At 39.4% G+C, this 12,366-nt stretch overlaps 1 protein-coding gene and 1 pseudogene across 1 annotated transcript; one reads left to right on the forward strand and one right to left on the reverse strand.

The window, feature by feature from the left end:
* The first annotated feature begins 1,028 nt into the window (after positions 1 to 1,028).
* LOC149117835 (serine/threonine-protein kinase pim-3-like) lies at positions 1,029 to 4,757 on the forward strand (annotated as a pseudogene).
* Positions 4,758 to 6,991: 2,234 nt separating this feature from the next.
* On the reverse strand, positions 6,992 to 11,485 carry LOC149117836 (uncharacterized). The gene is made up of 2 exons (XM_089286394.1): positions 8,170 to 11,485; positions 6,992 to 7,598 (listed from the first exon to the last, which is right to left on the reverse strand). The coding sequence occupies exons 1-2, from the start codon at positions 11,419 to 11,421 to the stop codon at positions 7,593 to 7,595; spliced, it is 3,258 nt and encodes a 1,085-aa protein (XP_089142520.1). The 5' UTR covers positions 11,422 to 11,485; the 3' UTR covers positions 6,992 to 7,592.
* Positions 11,486 to 12,366: the final 881 nt, after the last annotated feature.

Below are 12,366 nucleotides of genomic sequence, written 5' to 3' on the forward strand. Positions count from 1 at the left end.
TTGCAAGTTTACCATAGAAACGATCAGTTGTAAACAGGTTAGCTTGCCGTGAACATTGCGAGAATTCTTTCACTCTGTTCGCATGTAGTATCAAGTTGAGGACGGTGCTTACTAAATACCAAGGGTTTTACGCCAGGTAAGGACCACGCGGAAAAAGTTGATCTTTGCAAGGGCTACTGGAATCCACAAAGAAAAATGTGGGTAGCCAAGCATTTTTTCGAGATAATTAGCCTTGAATCTCAACAAAAATGCTGACATCAGCATTTTCCTGAAAAAAGAAGGAAAGGATATTTCTTCACAGATTTCCATAGAATTCGCCTTCACGTACAGAAAAGCAAACACATTTAAAAGATCTTTAAACTACATGGTAAATGGTGACAAAAAAAACATTTCTGATATGTTTTTAATAACAATATCGTTGCAAAATCGCTTTTAACGTATCTGACAGCCTACCTCTGGCTCAGCTAAAATACAGTCTAAATACATTTTGCTCACAACCAGAAACTAATCACGTGTTGAATAGACTTGCCACTTCCATTTCATAACATAAAATGTACGGGTAACCACGCGTTTTTTAAAGTTATTGATCTTTTTTGAAAAGTTTTACGGTGCCCGTTACATTTTTTCCTGTCACCTCCCCAGTAAGTGAGACATTTGCGTATCTCGCACTTGTTTTGCGCGCGCACTACGCCATCTGCAGGTACATGTTTACGGTTGGATTTCGGTATAATTTTTGACAGATAATAGCTAGGTTTTCAGCTGGAAGACGTAAACAGTTTGTAGTTAGCGATATGCTGTTATTCTGGTGTTCCTGGTTTAAGTAGAGTTTCATTAAACTTGATCTGGTCACAGTAGGAAAATTTTGCTTTCATTTTAGTCGTGTACGTGGTAGCGTAGTTGATTGCGTCAATTTCAGCCCCAGCACGCGCGTGGAGCTAAACCATGGCTTGCGTGATGCGCAGGACGTGTGCGCACTAACAAAAGTAGGCACCGTCCTTAATTTGTTGTTCAATCACTGGAGATTGACCATGCCTGAGATTAACGCATACTTATCAAACAGCACGGAATCACGCGGTGAAAAGCGTGTGATTAATTATCCGAATTTTTCGGAAAGCGTGCGCTTAAAAAGAAAGCGCGAAATGGAAACAGAAACAACTTCGCCGAAGAAAAGGCGCACGGAAAATGAGGTGAGTAAGAATTCATTTGACTTAAATCACGTAAAATACTGCGGAAACATTCATCCATATATATAGAATCGTTTTGATTCAGTTTTTGTGTGGGGAGTAACGCGAAAGTGTGTTCTTAATTCTTTCCTTTCTGTTTTTGAGTTCTCCTCTTCATAAGAAAAGAGACTTAAAATAACAAACGAAGAAATAGATGCATTTTTTTCACTTTACAATATCTGTACAGGAATAAATGTACTCTCTGTTAATTTTTGTCTTCTTACAAGTGTAACTTATGCTAACGTTTAATTTTTTTTCATCAAATGGTTGCTTTAGCCAGAGAAGGAGAAAAAGTACTTCTAAATTCCACAGGTAATCAAAAAAAATTAATAACTTGTATACGTCCAAAAAAGTTTCTAAACGAACTCGTCATTTTGTTTTTCCACAGAAACAAATTGAGATGTATCTGGAGCGAGTCTGAGAAAGATTATCTGGAGAAAATCAGTACTTACGAAAGCTTTTTGTCTCTTGATTATGAGGTGAGGTGGTTTCTAATCTGGCTCAAACTTGACTGAAATCGTTGGTTTTACGTACTGTTATATTACACACAGTTTTGCCAATAATTTACATCATTACAGTTTATACAGCCTTTTTGAGTATAAAATTGCAGCACTGCACCGTAGACGTTCTAACTAACCCAATAACAAAAAGAAAAAAGAAATAAATAAACCGATTGATAACTATTTTGCTCTAGCCGTATTAATAATTCTGCGTTCTTTGCGTATTTCTTGTTTCTTCAGAAACCCGACTGGGTAAACGCCGAGATGAAATTGACACTGTCAGCCGACAGCTTGTCATCTTGGGATTCCAATTATGAAGACGATCAAGAGAAACGTTCTGAAGTGCCAGAATTTATCAAGAAACTAGCTTCTCAAGGTAAGTTGAATTCAACAACAACAACTTTATTTGAACTTTGAGAACTAAGCCTAGATTTTAAGGTGGCTAACTACAGTTTTTTCTGAGACAATAGAGCGCTCTACCATTGCCTGCCAAACAGCAGTATTAATCGCGCGTTCAAAAATAACGCAAGTAACCCTAAGAAGAAACGAAATCACTGCAGCACTTGAAAGGCGTTAAATCACTTCGGTGTAAGTAGCAATAGTTTCAAACTCCGTTCAAACAAGTGTTTAAGCCTAGGGCCAAAAAAATATGACAAAAAAGCTCTATAAATAACCGGTAAAAGAGCTCTAATCTACTCTTGCTTTCTCGCACGCGCCTAAATGAATAACCACGCGTGACACCACGCGTGTTTTTCTGATTTTTGTGACGTCAGCGTTACCAAATAAATGCTAATTTTCTCGCGTTCCCTCTGCCGAATTTTTGTTTTATTTAGCTCAGTTCTAACCACATACGATTACTTGATTTTTTTGGCATGTTAAAACTGGATTTTTTCTTTGTTTTTGATTTGCAGCTGAGCTTGCTGATTAGGACATAGGAAAAGTCCTTGGAGCTGGTTCATTCGGTCAAGTCGTCGCTGCAACACGCAAAGTGGACAATCTGCCGGCAAGTTGAGCTCAACAGTCATCTGCATTTCTTTATCAAATCATGCATTATTTTCTGGGAGGACACATTCGGGCAAGACTGATAAATTTAAGGTCTTGTTTTGCTCTAGACTCCCACTGGTATTTGCCTCATGTCAGTAAAACACCATGAGGTTCCAGACTTCAGTCTTGTTTACCAGTAACAGAAGTTGATAAATTTCCAAAACATAACATTATTTTCTAATATATATGTAGAATTAAAGTAACAAAACTAAAAGAGTTTATATTTCCTCTCAGGTGGCGCTTAAATTTGTGCAGAAAAGCTCAGTCAAGGAATTTAAACAGTTTGGTAAATGTAAAATTGGGTTATCATTGAAAACAGCTTTTGGCTGATAGTTTCAAGGCAATTGTAAAGTAAGGGTAAAGAAGCAGTATTGTTAAGTCGAAAAAGATTAACAAGTTGTGGTACTTGAGAAAGCCAGGTGAAGACTTCGAAAAATAGTGCCCAAAAAAAACTAACCCACCCTCCCTCCCTTTTTATAGATAAACGGTGGAGAAATTCCATCCTAGGCTTATCTTCAGCGCCAAGCAAGACACCGTCACGTGATCGACATATATTAAGTGGTCGACACTGACGAGCATTATGTTTACGTCATGGAAAGACCGGAAGTCTGTAAAGACCTGTTTGACGTCATACACGACCGAGACAGCCTGGGGCGACCACTGACAGAACGAGAAGCCCGACGATACTTTGCCCAGATCCTGCAGGCCAACATCAGCTGCGAGGAGACTGGTGTCCTACACCGAGACATCAAACCAGAGAACATCCTGGTGGACATGCGCACTGATGAAGCCGAGTTGATCGACTTTGGACTGGCATCTGAAGTTCAACAAGAACCTTTCACAAAATTCAGAGGTGAAAATAATGCTGGAGTGTCTTGTGAGCGACATTTGCAAGTACAATAAAACCTGGCAGCTTATGTGATAGTATGATTTGTTTCCATTTAGGCACACCACAGTACATGCCTCCTGAATTCAGTAAATCCAAGCAATATGACGGCTGTCAGGGCACTGTGTGGCAAATGGGAATCCTTATTGTGGATATGCTGTCACCTGTAGTCCCAGCATTTAAACATCCACGTCACGCTCTGCGCATGGCACCTAGAGTACCACACCAGCTTTCACCAGGTATTTTCTTCTTAATCTCTACTTGCTATATCAAGTAGAAACACTTTCACTGTTTCTCTTATAATAATATACATGAAAAGATTACTCGATTCTGATTGGCTGAGAGCAGTGCAGTTCAGGTGTAACACCAGTGCAAAAAGTGTAACATCAGTGCAAAAACTGTAACACCGGTGCAAATTACACATCGTAATTCTAGGTTATGATTGGCTGAAAGAAAATAGGAAATTTGCTAAGCCAATGATATCACATAAAATGATGACGAAAATTTAGTGCAGAAACTTTGAAAAAAGTTTTCTCGAATGTGAAAAAACGGTCTCAAGAAAGATCTTCCGGCATTTCCTCCACGCAAATTTTTTTCATATCTACATTATTAATAAGTAATCATACGGTTTTTCTCGTTCAATTTGGAATTAATCAGCACTTGTGAGTTTTTCAAAAAGCTGAAATTGCACTCCCCGAAGCGGCTCGTGCAATTTCAGCTTTTTGAAAAACTCACTCGTACAAATTAATTCCAAATTGAACTCGAAACCGTATGATTACCTATACCTATTAACTTTCACCTTCCATATTGATTCTGTAGCGGGTAATTTCAGCTCCGTAATCCCATGTTTACATCTTGATATTTATCTTTTTATTCCTTTTCAACAGAGGCAAAGAACCTTATTTACTCGCTGCTGAACACGACTCCAAGCATTCGTCCAACTCTGAAACAAACTCTGCAGCATCCATGGTTCGCCATGACAGACTAAACTTCTATCATCACTCGTGAAACACATCTGTTATTTAGCCAATGAACTGAGTTGAAAGATTAATATTATGTTAATTACATAGCTTACTGATCGGCTTCTGAGCCATTAAAAGTTAACAGTGCAATTTAGATTTTTGGACACTAAAGTCAGACCATATATAACAGCTGTAAAGATATTAATGTAATAAAAATGATCGTTAAGTTATTACAAACTATTATATAATATCTGCAAATTATGACAGATATCTATTATTGATCTAATAAACCGTTTATTAAATCGGTAATAGATACCTTTCATGAATGCGCCAAATTTGTTCGATTACGGACTAATTCATTGGATTCACTGAGCAAGTTTAGTTAAAAGTATACAAGAATAAAATGGAATAGATCGCTTGTTTTATTCCGTTAGAGAATCCTTGATTTCGTAGTAGCTTTACAGAAATAAAGTCAGGCACAAAGACATGCAAATCATCACAGTGTGTATAGAGTAATCATAAGGTGGTGTAGTATATTTTAAATGATGAGAATAGTTTCTGAATAAAGTATTTATGCAATGTTATAATATGGATTAGTTACTGGGTATATTAATTAAGGTAGCGCCTACACTACGCCGGGGAGATTTGTAAACGCAAGTTTCTTTCTGCGGTTAGGCCTACCTTCCACACTAATCCGTCATGAAAACGGGGCTTTTCAAAGACGCCCTTCCAGCTGGAGAAATTTTAAAACGCCGGCTTTTTGTTTTCGTGTGGACGGAAAACATTTTGAAAACGGAATTTTTCGAGACGGTTGCGTCACGATAATCATGTGATTTCCCTGACTGAGTTTTCCTCAAACACAAATCCAAAATGACCGATGATTGTTGCGTCGTTTTAACTCCCCCGGAGTAGTGTAGACAAAAACCATTTGATGCGTTTTCAGAGTGAAACCTCCGTTTTCAAATACCTCCGGCGTAGTTTGGACGGTGCGATATGTAAAAGTAATTGCTTCGTATATAGCATTATTATAGCGGAGCCCCATACCCATATAGAAAAGAAAAGGAAACCCATGAATTGATTTTCTCATAGTTATCGTGGCTAGCGGTATTGCTCGTGGGCGCGTACGCACGGCGACGGCGACGACGATGGAGTCGCGCAAGATGGCGGCCATACTCCAGCGAATAGGTTGACAGAGGAATGCACCCTCGGGGCGGTTTGTAGCATCTCTCTTTGATACTGGACATCCATGTTATGGTCAATTGACACCTGTCAAAACAAGGTATCCGCTTACCGGTATTACGTGACCATATCGCGCTCAAGTTTAAAAGTCATCGAAGTCACGTGTTTCTTGAGGTTGGCCGCTGACAGAGTGCTGTTTTCGATTGGATCGCGGGCTTATGTCAGGTTGACTTTTTGGCCGGGTTGTTTGGAAGCCGGTTAACGCTAACCCAGGATTAGAAAAGTTAACCGAAGTATAATTTTTCTTGTATACAAATGTTTTTCACTGCTTTTGTTTTGTGTATTTTGAGGACTTTGAGATTATTCAAACTCAAAACAGAAGGCCAAACAACAGAAACGGAAAACCTCACCATAATGTTACAAAACTCAAATCAAAATTCTCGCTTATCCTGGGTTAGCTTAAGGTGGCTTACTACAGTTTTGATGGATTATAACAGCCCAACTTCTAACTCTTTTGAAAAATGTTCGAAGATGTTTTTTCTCTCTCTATTTACTGTTTACTTAAGTCTTTTGCCATTCTATGTGAAACTTAAACAATTAAACGTCAACAAATGGCCAAAATGAACGACCAAGTACTTAAGTAGAGACGCTAAGTCCTGATGTGGACCTGCACTATCATGGGTTGTACGATAGGTTTTCCAGAAATCCTCGATCAAAGACTGGATTTTACAACCTTGGACGAGAATTGAATTGCGTATGCCCTTTATTTAAGCGCGCGCTCAGGTGACGCCATTTAAATCCGTGTGTTAGATTGCCGAATAGCACTCTGGTTATTTGAGCACCCTTCAGAAATTTAAGTACACGCTCAGTCGCAAGGGTTTCCTCATGAAATTCTTCTTGTGTTCTCTATTTTTTTACGCCATCCTAATAGCTGGCTTTTTGTTAACCGTAGTAAACGAAAAACCATCCTTAATCACGATCAAGGAATGAGAAGCAAGGTTTAGCGGCTGCTAGTTTACTGTTATCATCTTGAGACCCCTAAAAAAGGCATGTCCAATATACTAGAATTGGCCAAAAGTTGAGCTGCGAAGAGCGAATCCGGACCCAAAGCGATAAAAATGTCTGCGACGCTCAAAACGGAGTGCAAAGGAAGTAAGCAAGATCTAGGGGGTCTCGCCCTTCGCACGTGGACTACCATCCACTGGGAAGGACCGTAATGTTGTGCCTGTTTATTTTCCGGAAATAATTCGTTTTTCGCATTAACCTCGCATACGGCCAATACCTGTGACATTTGAATTACCAATCAGCATTCGGCAGGCGGAAAACATCTTGCACTGTCCTGACGTCACCATTCTCGGAGACCCAGGGTAGTAAGATGGGGTGGGGGTAAAGTTAGATTCTTATACATGCACGAAAATATTGGCGATTTTTCTGGCGTGATTTTATTTACAACAATTTACTGCGGTTTAGATATCGCTTTAGAATATTCTATTAGTTTAATTACAGGTTTAAGCACGCTTCTATTTACGTCGCATCTTCATGCAATAGTTTTGTGATACATACAAAAAGAAATACCGTATAACAAGGCTCTCGCAATGTACTTGACAGACCTGTGGTATAAGATCGTTAGAAAAGCATAAAGTATTATTCCTGTTAAGTAACAAAAGTCATTCAAAATAACAATAAAAAAACCCGTTTCTTTGCGGCAGGAGAGAAATGCACACTGTCCTTGCAGAAGTGTTTTAGCTCATTGGCTTGATATTGGCCTGCATAGAGTCCTCCATTAATTGAAAAGGTCTTATTCCTGCAACATCAAAGAGACAAACAAACAAAATGTAAGAAAGTTGATGTAAGTTGGTCTAGGCAATGTGTAACTTCCATTTCGTCATCCTAATCAGCTTATAGTGTTGTCGGCTCACTAACTTGTTCATATCTCCTCAAGATTCACCAGAAGAAACATTACTGAACAAAATGGCAAAAGGTCCAAAGAATAACAGGAAAACCCTGCTTGACTGGTAGCCTAGTGTTGTTAACACTGTTTTTCAATGTAAGAAGCTCTCAAAAGAAGTGACTTTAATATCTTAGTTAAAGGCACAAGTTACAAAATGTGAAGAATGTGGGTAGATCACAAGAATAAGAATCAAATCAGAACACAAAAAAATGCAAGTGCTTTGACCCCCAAAAATTGGCCAAACAACTGGAATTCAAAATATTATTAGTAATATGAAGCTCCTGTTTATTAATGTCACGGCACAGTAATATTTCATTCTGATTTTGTTATTTGCAATGAAATACAAGATCATTTGATTTAACTCACACAACTAACCCACGTAGTTTGAAGCGTGACTTTTCTTTTTTACGTTGCGATAACTTACTTTTTTTTCAAAAGCAAATGACACGTTATCTCCAATCAGCATGAATGGTGCCCACTCGTGGACCTTGCTAAAGCCGTTCTCTCTCATCCACTTCATGGCCTCATGAAGACACTCACTGACACTTACTCCGCGAACAAGGTACTCGTAAAAACGGCTCATCAACTGCTCTGTTGCCCTGTCTTCTAGAGCCCATAGTGCCACCAACACTGAGCGTGCACCGGATCCTAAGAACGCACGAGCGATTCCAACAACTCCCTCGGCTCTAATTTGTCCACGGCCACTGTGACAACAGCTTAGTACCACCAACTTAGCTCGCACTTGAACTTCTGAAATGTCAGACATTTTCAAAAGATAGTCGTCTTCTTGTGGAATCTCAGTAGCCAAGCCAGTGGGGGCGAGAGCAATTTCTCCTCTTTCAGCATTACCATGTGCGGCAATATGTATCAGAGTCACTGAACCTATCCTCTCAAGTACCGCTTGCTTCGTTGCGTGCTGTCCTAATAAAGGCTCAACGCCTAGTAGTTGTCCAATCATCTCTGCTTCCTTCCTTGCACCAGGTAATGCTACGAATTTCTTATTGACAAGTCCCCTGTAAATCACCACACCAACATCAGGATCACCTACTATTAGAGCACCAGACTGACTGTGATAGTCGGCAGGACTGTCTTGTATGAGCTTCAGAGTCGTCAAAGAAGGAACCACGCGGATTCTGAAAGTCTCCGTTAAATACCTCCCACTTTCATCGAGTAAAGCTGGAAATGGAACACGGTACAAGCCGCGATCAGGAACAATGATGATTTCAGACTCGTCAAGTAAGTCGGAAACAGGATTGATGAGCATTTCGTAGAACAAAGTTAGACTCGGTTTGGGATCACCCTTATCCTTTCCTCGCCGAAGAGTTTCAAGACTCTCTCTACCACAAGAATTGAATTTCGGCTCAATGTCATTTAAAGATCGATCTTCGCAAATTTCTTCCGGTAAAATTCCGAAGCTGCGGAAGCTTTCAGCCATGATAGCAAAAAATTCATCCAAATTTCTAGCAACCTTTGCTAATCTGGTGTGAAGATTCTTTTCATCCACTGTAATATTTCGGAAATGAATGGCTCCGCTTTTCTCGAGAAGCCACAAAAACACTTCTTGAGAATAGTACGAAATGTATAGACAAGCGCAGTCAGCTTCGTTCTTCATGACACTTTCAAAGCTAGTCCAAAATTGCGGGTCGGCTGATATGTGTTCTTTTGCAGAGTACTGAATTTCCATCAGGTCTGCTAGGGTTCTAGCCCGTCCCAGCTCCACAACATTAAGGGCATTCTTATAATTTCCAACAGCACAAAACAATCTACCGAGCAGCTGGTAGGGAAAACTGTGCTTGTCTGCCAATGATATCTTAATGTGATCACTTGCTGCATTGACACCTCGCAAATCTTCGCATTTCTTGATACTTTGAGACAAACAGGAAAACGCTTCCTGGAACTTTTGTTGTGAAAGCTTTGTCAATGTCAGAAACATATAGCAATCAAGCTCAATTTCGGCGGATCTAATACTTCTAACTAATGAAAGTGCCTTCTCCAAATACTCTTCAGCCCTGGCATATTCATGAAGTCTTAGGAACACAGATCCCAGGCTAAAGTAATTTATTCCTTCTTGTTTTCTGTCACCAATTTGAAGTGTGATAGCAAGAGATTTCTCGTAATATTCTTTAGCTTTGCCATTATCGCCAAGAGATTGAAGCAAAACGCCTAGATGTCCATAAACTGTTGCTTCTCCTGCTTTGCTTCCAATTTCACTAAATATTGCGATTGCTTTATCATAATATTCTTTACTGTTTCTATATTTTCTAAGAAATAAAGACAACAGCCCTAGGTTTGCATGAACCTCTGCTTCTCCTTTCCTGTCTCCGGTTTCCATTATGATCTTCAGCGCTTTTTCAAGACACTCTTTAGCTTGCACATACTCGCCAAGAGTTAGAAACAAAGTCCCCATGTTGCCGTAATTTCTTGCTTCTCCCTCTTTGTCACTAAGCTTCGTGGTGATTGCAAGTGCTTTCTCGTAATATTCTTTAGCTTTGACATATTGGCCAAGATATTTAAACACAGTTCCAAGGTTTCCATAACATGACGCTTCTCCCTCTATATCACCAATTTCCACTGTGATCGCAAGTGCTTTCTCCAGATATTCTTTAGCTTTGACATATTCACCGACAGATCTAAACACAATTCCTAGGTTTTGGTAACATGACGCTTCTCCTGCTCTATTACCAATTTCCCTTGTGATCGCAAGTGCTTTCTGGAGATACTCTTTAGCTTTGACATAGTCTCCGAGAGCTCCAAGTACATGTCCTAGGTTTCCGTAATTTATTGCTTCTCCGCCTTTGTCACCAATTTTCATTCTGATAGCTAGAGATTTCTCATGGTATTCTTTAGCTTTCACATACTGACCAAGAGATTGAAACACATTTCCAAGGCTTCCATAACCTCTTGCTTCTCCTTGTCTGTCACTGATTCTCATAGTGATCGCAAGTGCTTTCTCGTGATACTCTTTAGCTTTGAGATATTCACCGACAGATCTAAACACAGTTCCTAGGTTTCCGTAACATATTGCTTCTCCTCTTCTGTTACCAATTTCCCTTTGGATCTTAAGTGCTTTCTCATATTGTTCTTTTGCCTTGACATGTTCACCGACAGACTGCAACACAGCTCCTAGGTTTGCGTGACATCTTGCTTCCCCTTCTCTGTCACTTATTTCCAAACTGATAGCAAGTGCCTTCTCCTGAAATTCTTTAGCTTTAACATATTGACCTAGAGATTGAAAAACGCATCCTAGATTTCCATAACATTCTGCTTCTCCTACTTTGTGATCAGTTTCTCTGTTGATAATGACTATTCTCTCCCAAAGTTCTTTGGCTTCAACATACTTGCTTTGACTCCAATATAATTTTGCCAGTACCATACCAAGCTTCTTTTCGTGGACTCTATCACCACACTCACGATAAACGGCGAGAAGTTTCCTGCCGCATGTTATTGCATTTGTGTTATCACTGATTTGACAGTACCCTTTGAACATTGTTTCATGGATTCTTCTGTAAATTATTTTGCAAATTTTCTCCTCTATACTTGGTGCTTTATTATTTTGCAAAACCAAGCTCTCCTTGCATAACTCGATGGCTTTTAAAGCGCGACCGGTATTTAGAAGGAACGTGGCAACAGCTAAACCAATGAAGATGGCTTGCATAATTTCTTCTATGTTATTCATGATTCCTTCTTTTTTGTTGATCTTGAAACTAAAAAAAAAATTTACTTACTTTAGGAGTTATCTCGTTGAAATGAAGATGGAAAATGTTACATTTTCAAAATCGTTTCTATGACAAAATTTTCGATCGTGATTGTACCTCCGCGCGCCTATTTGTCACTTAATCATCGTTGCATGATTAGGTTAACCTGTTATTGGATGCCTACGCCATTTGCACGTCAATTACTTGCACTTCAATGGCTTCCTCCTCAATGTTCCTTGCAGGTTTCAAAACTTAAAGAAAGGACTACTGAGTCTCGCTCATTCTCAAAATTTGTTACTGAAGTGATTAATTAGTAACTGGAACTCGTGACGTACAATTTAGAGAGAAAAGATCGTATCTTTAACAAATTGTCGATTGTTATTGGTTTTCTGCGTACCTACGGTAGCTAGCTATATTTGTTACGAAATCGGCGCGAGATCAGGTACTTACTTACTTCCCACAATAGATGATGCAGTTTATTTACTGTTTGCCGTAATTGGATACTAGAAAAACCACGCCTGATACAAATTCCCTCACGTAATGGTAGACGTTTTGACCCGGTGGGGGCACTTCCATGTATGGGCTATATAGGTATGTGCTATGGGATAGGGTAGGGTTTTGAGGTTCTCGATCCTTAAACAGGGCATCATTTTTGCCCCCATTGGCATCGTATTCCCGATGTGATCCTTAGATAGGATACCTTAATTGTATCAGCTGAAATGTAGTGCGCAATTGCCCAGTTAAACGAAAAAAAAATTCTGTTAACAGAAACTATTCGCATACATAGTTACGGAAACGAAATAAAGTTGAACAGTCCACGTTATTCTTAGTTTTTGTTTTTCCCTTGAATAGGGTGTTATTTTCGGGTTTGGGCCTTAAATAAGGTGTCGTTTTTCATGGCTTTCATCCTTAAATAGGGTCAAGTT

The sequence above is a fragment of the Orbicella faveolata genome, unplaced genomic scaffold (genome assembly GCF_042242905.1).
Source record: "Orbicella faveolata isolate gen_17 unplaced genomic scaffold, um_ofav_v1 contig_1, whole genome shotgun sequence".
Classification (NCBI taxonomy): domain Eukaryota; kingdom Metazoa; phylum Cnidaria; class Anthozoa; order Scleractinia; family Merulinidae; genus Orbicella; species Orbicella faveolata.

What these genes read in the sequence shown, in the direction of transcription:
- LOC149117836 (XM_089286394.1), bottom strand. Translation starts at nt 11,421, where the DNA reads ATGAATAACATAGAAGAAATTATGCAAGCCATCTTCATTGGTTTAGCT.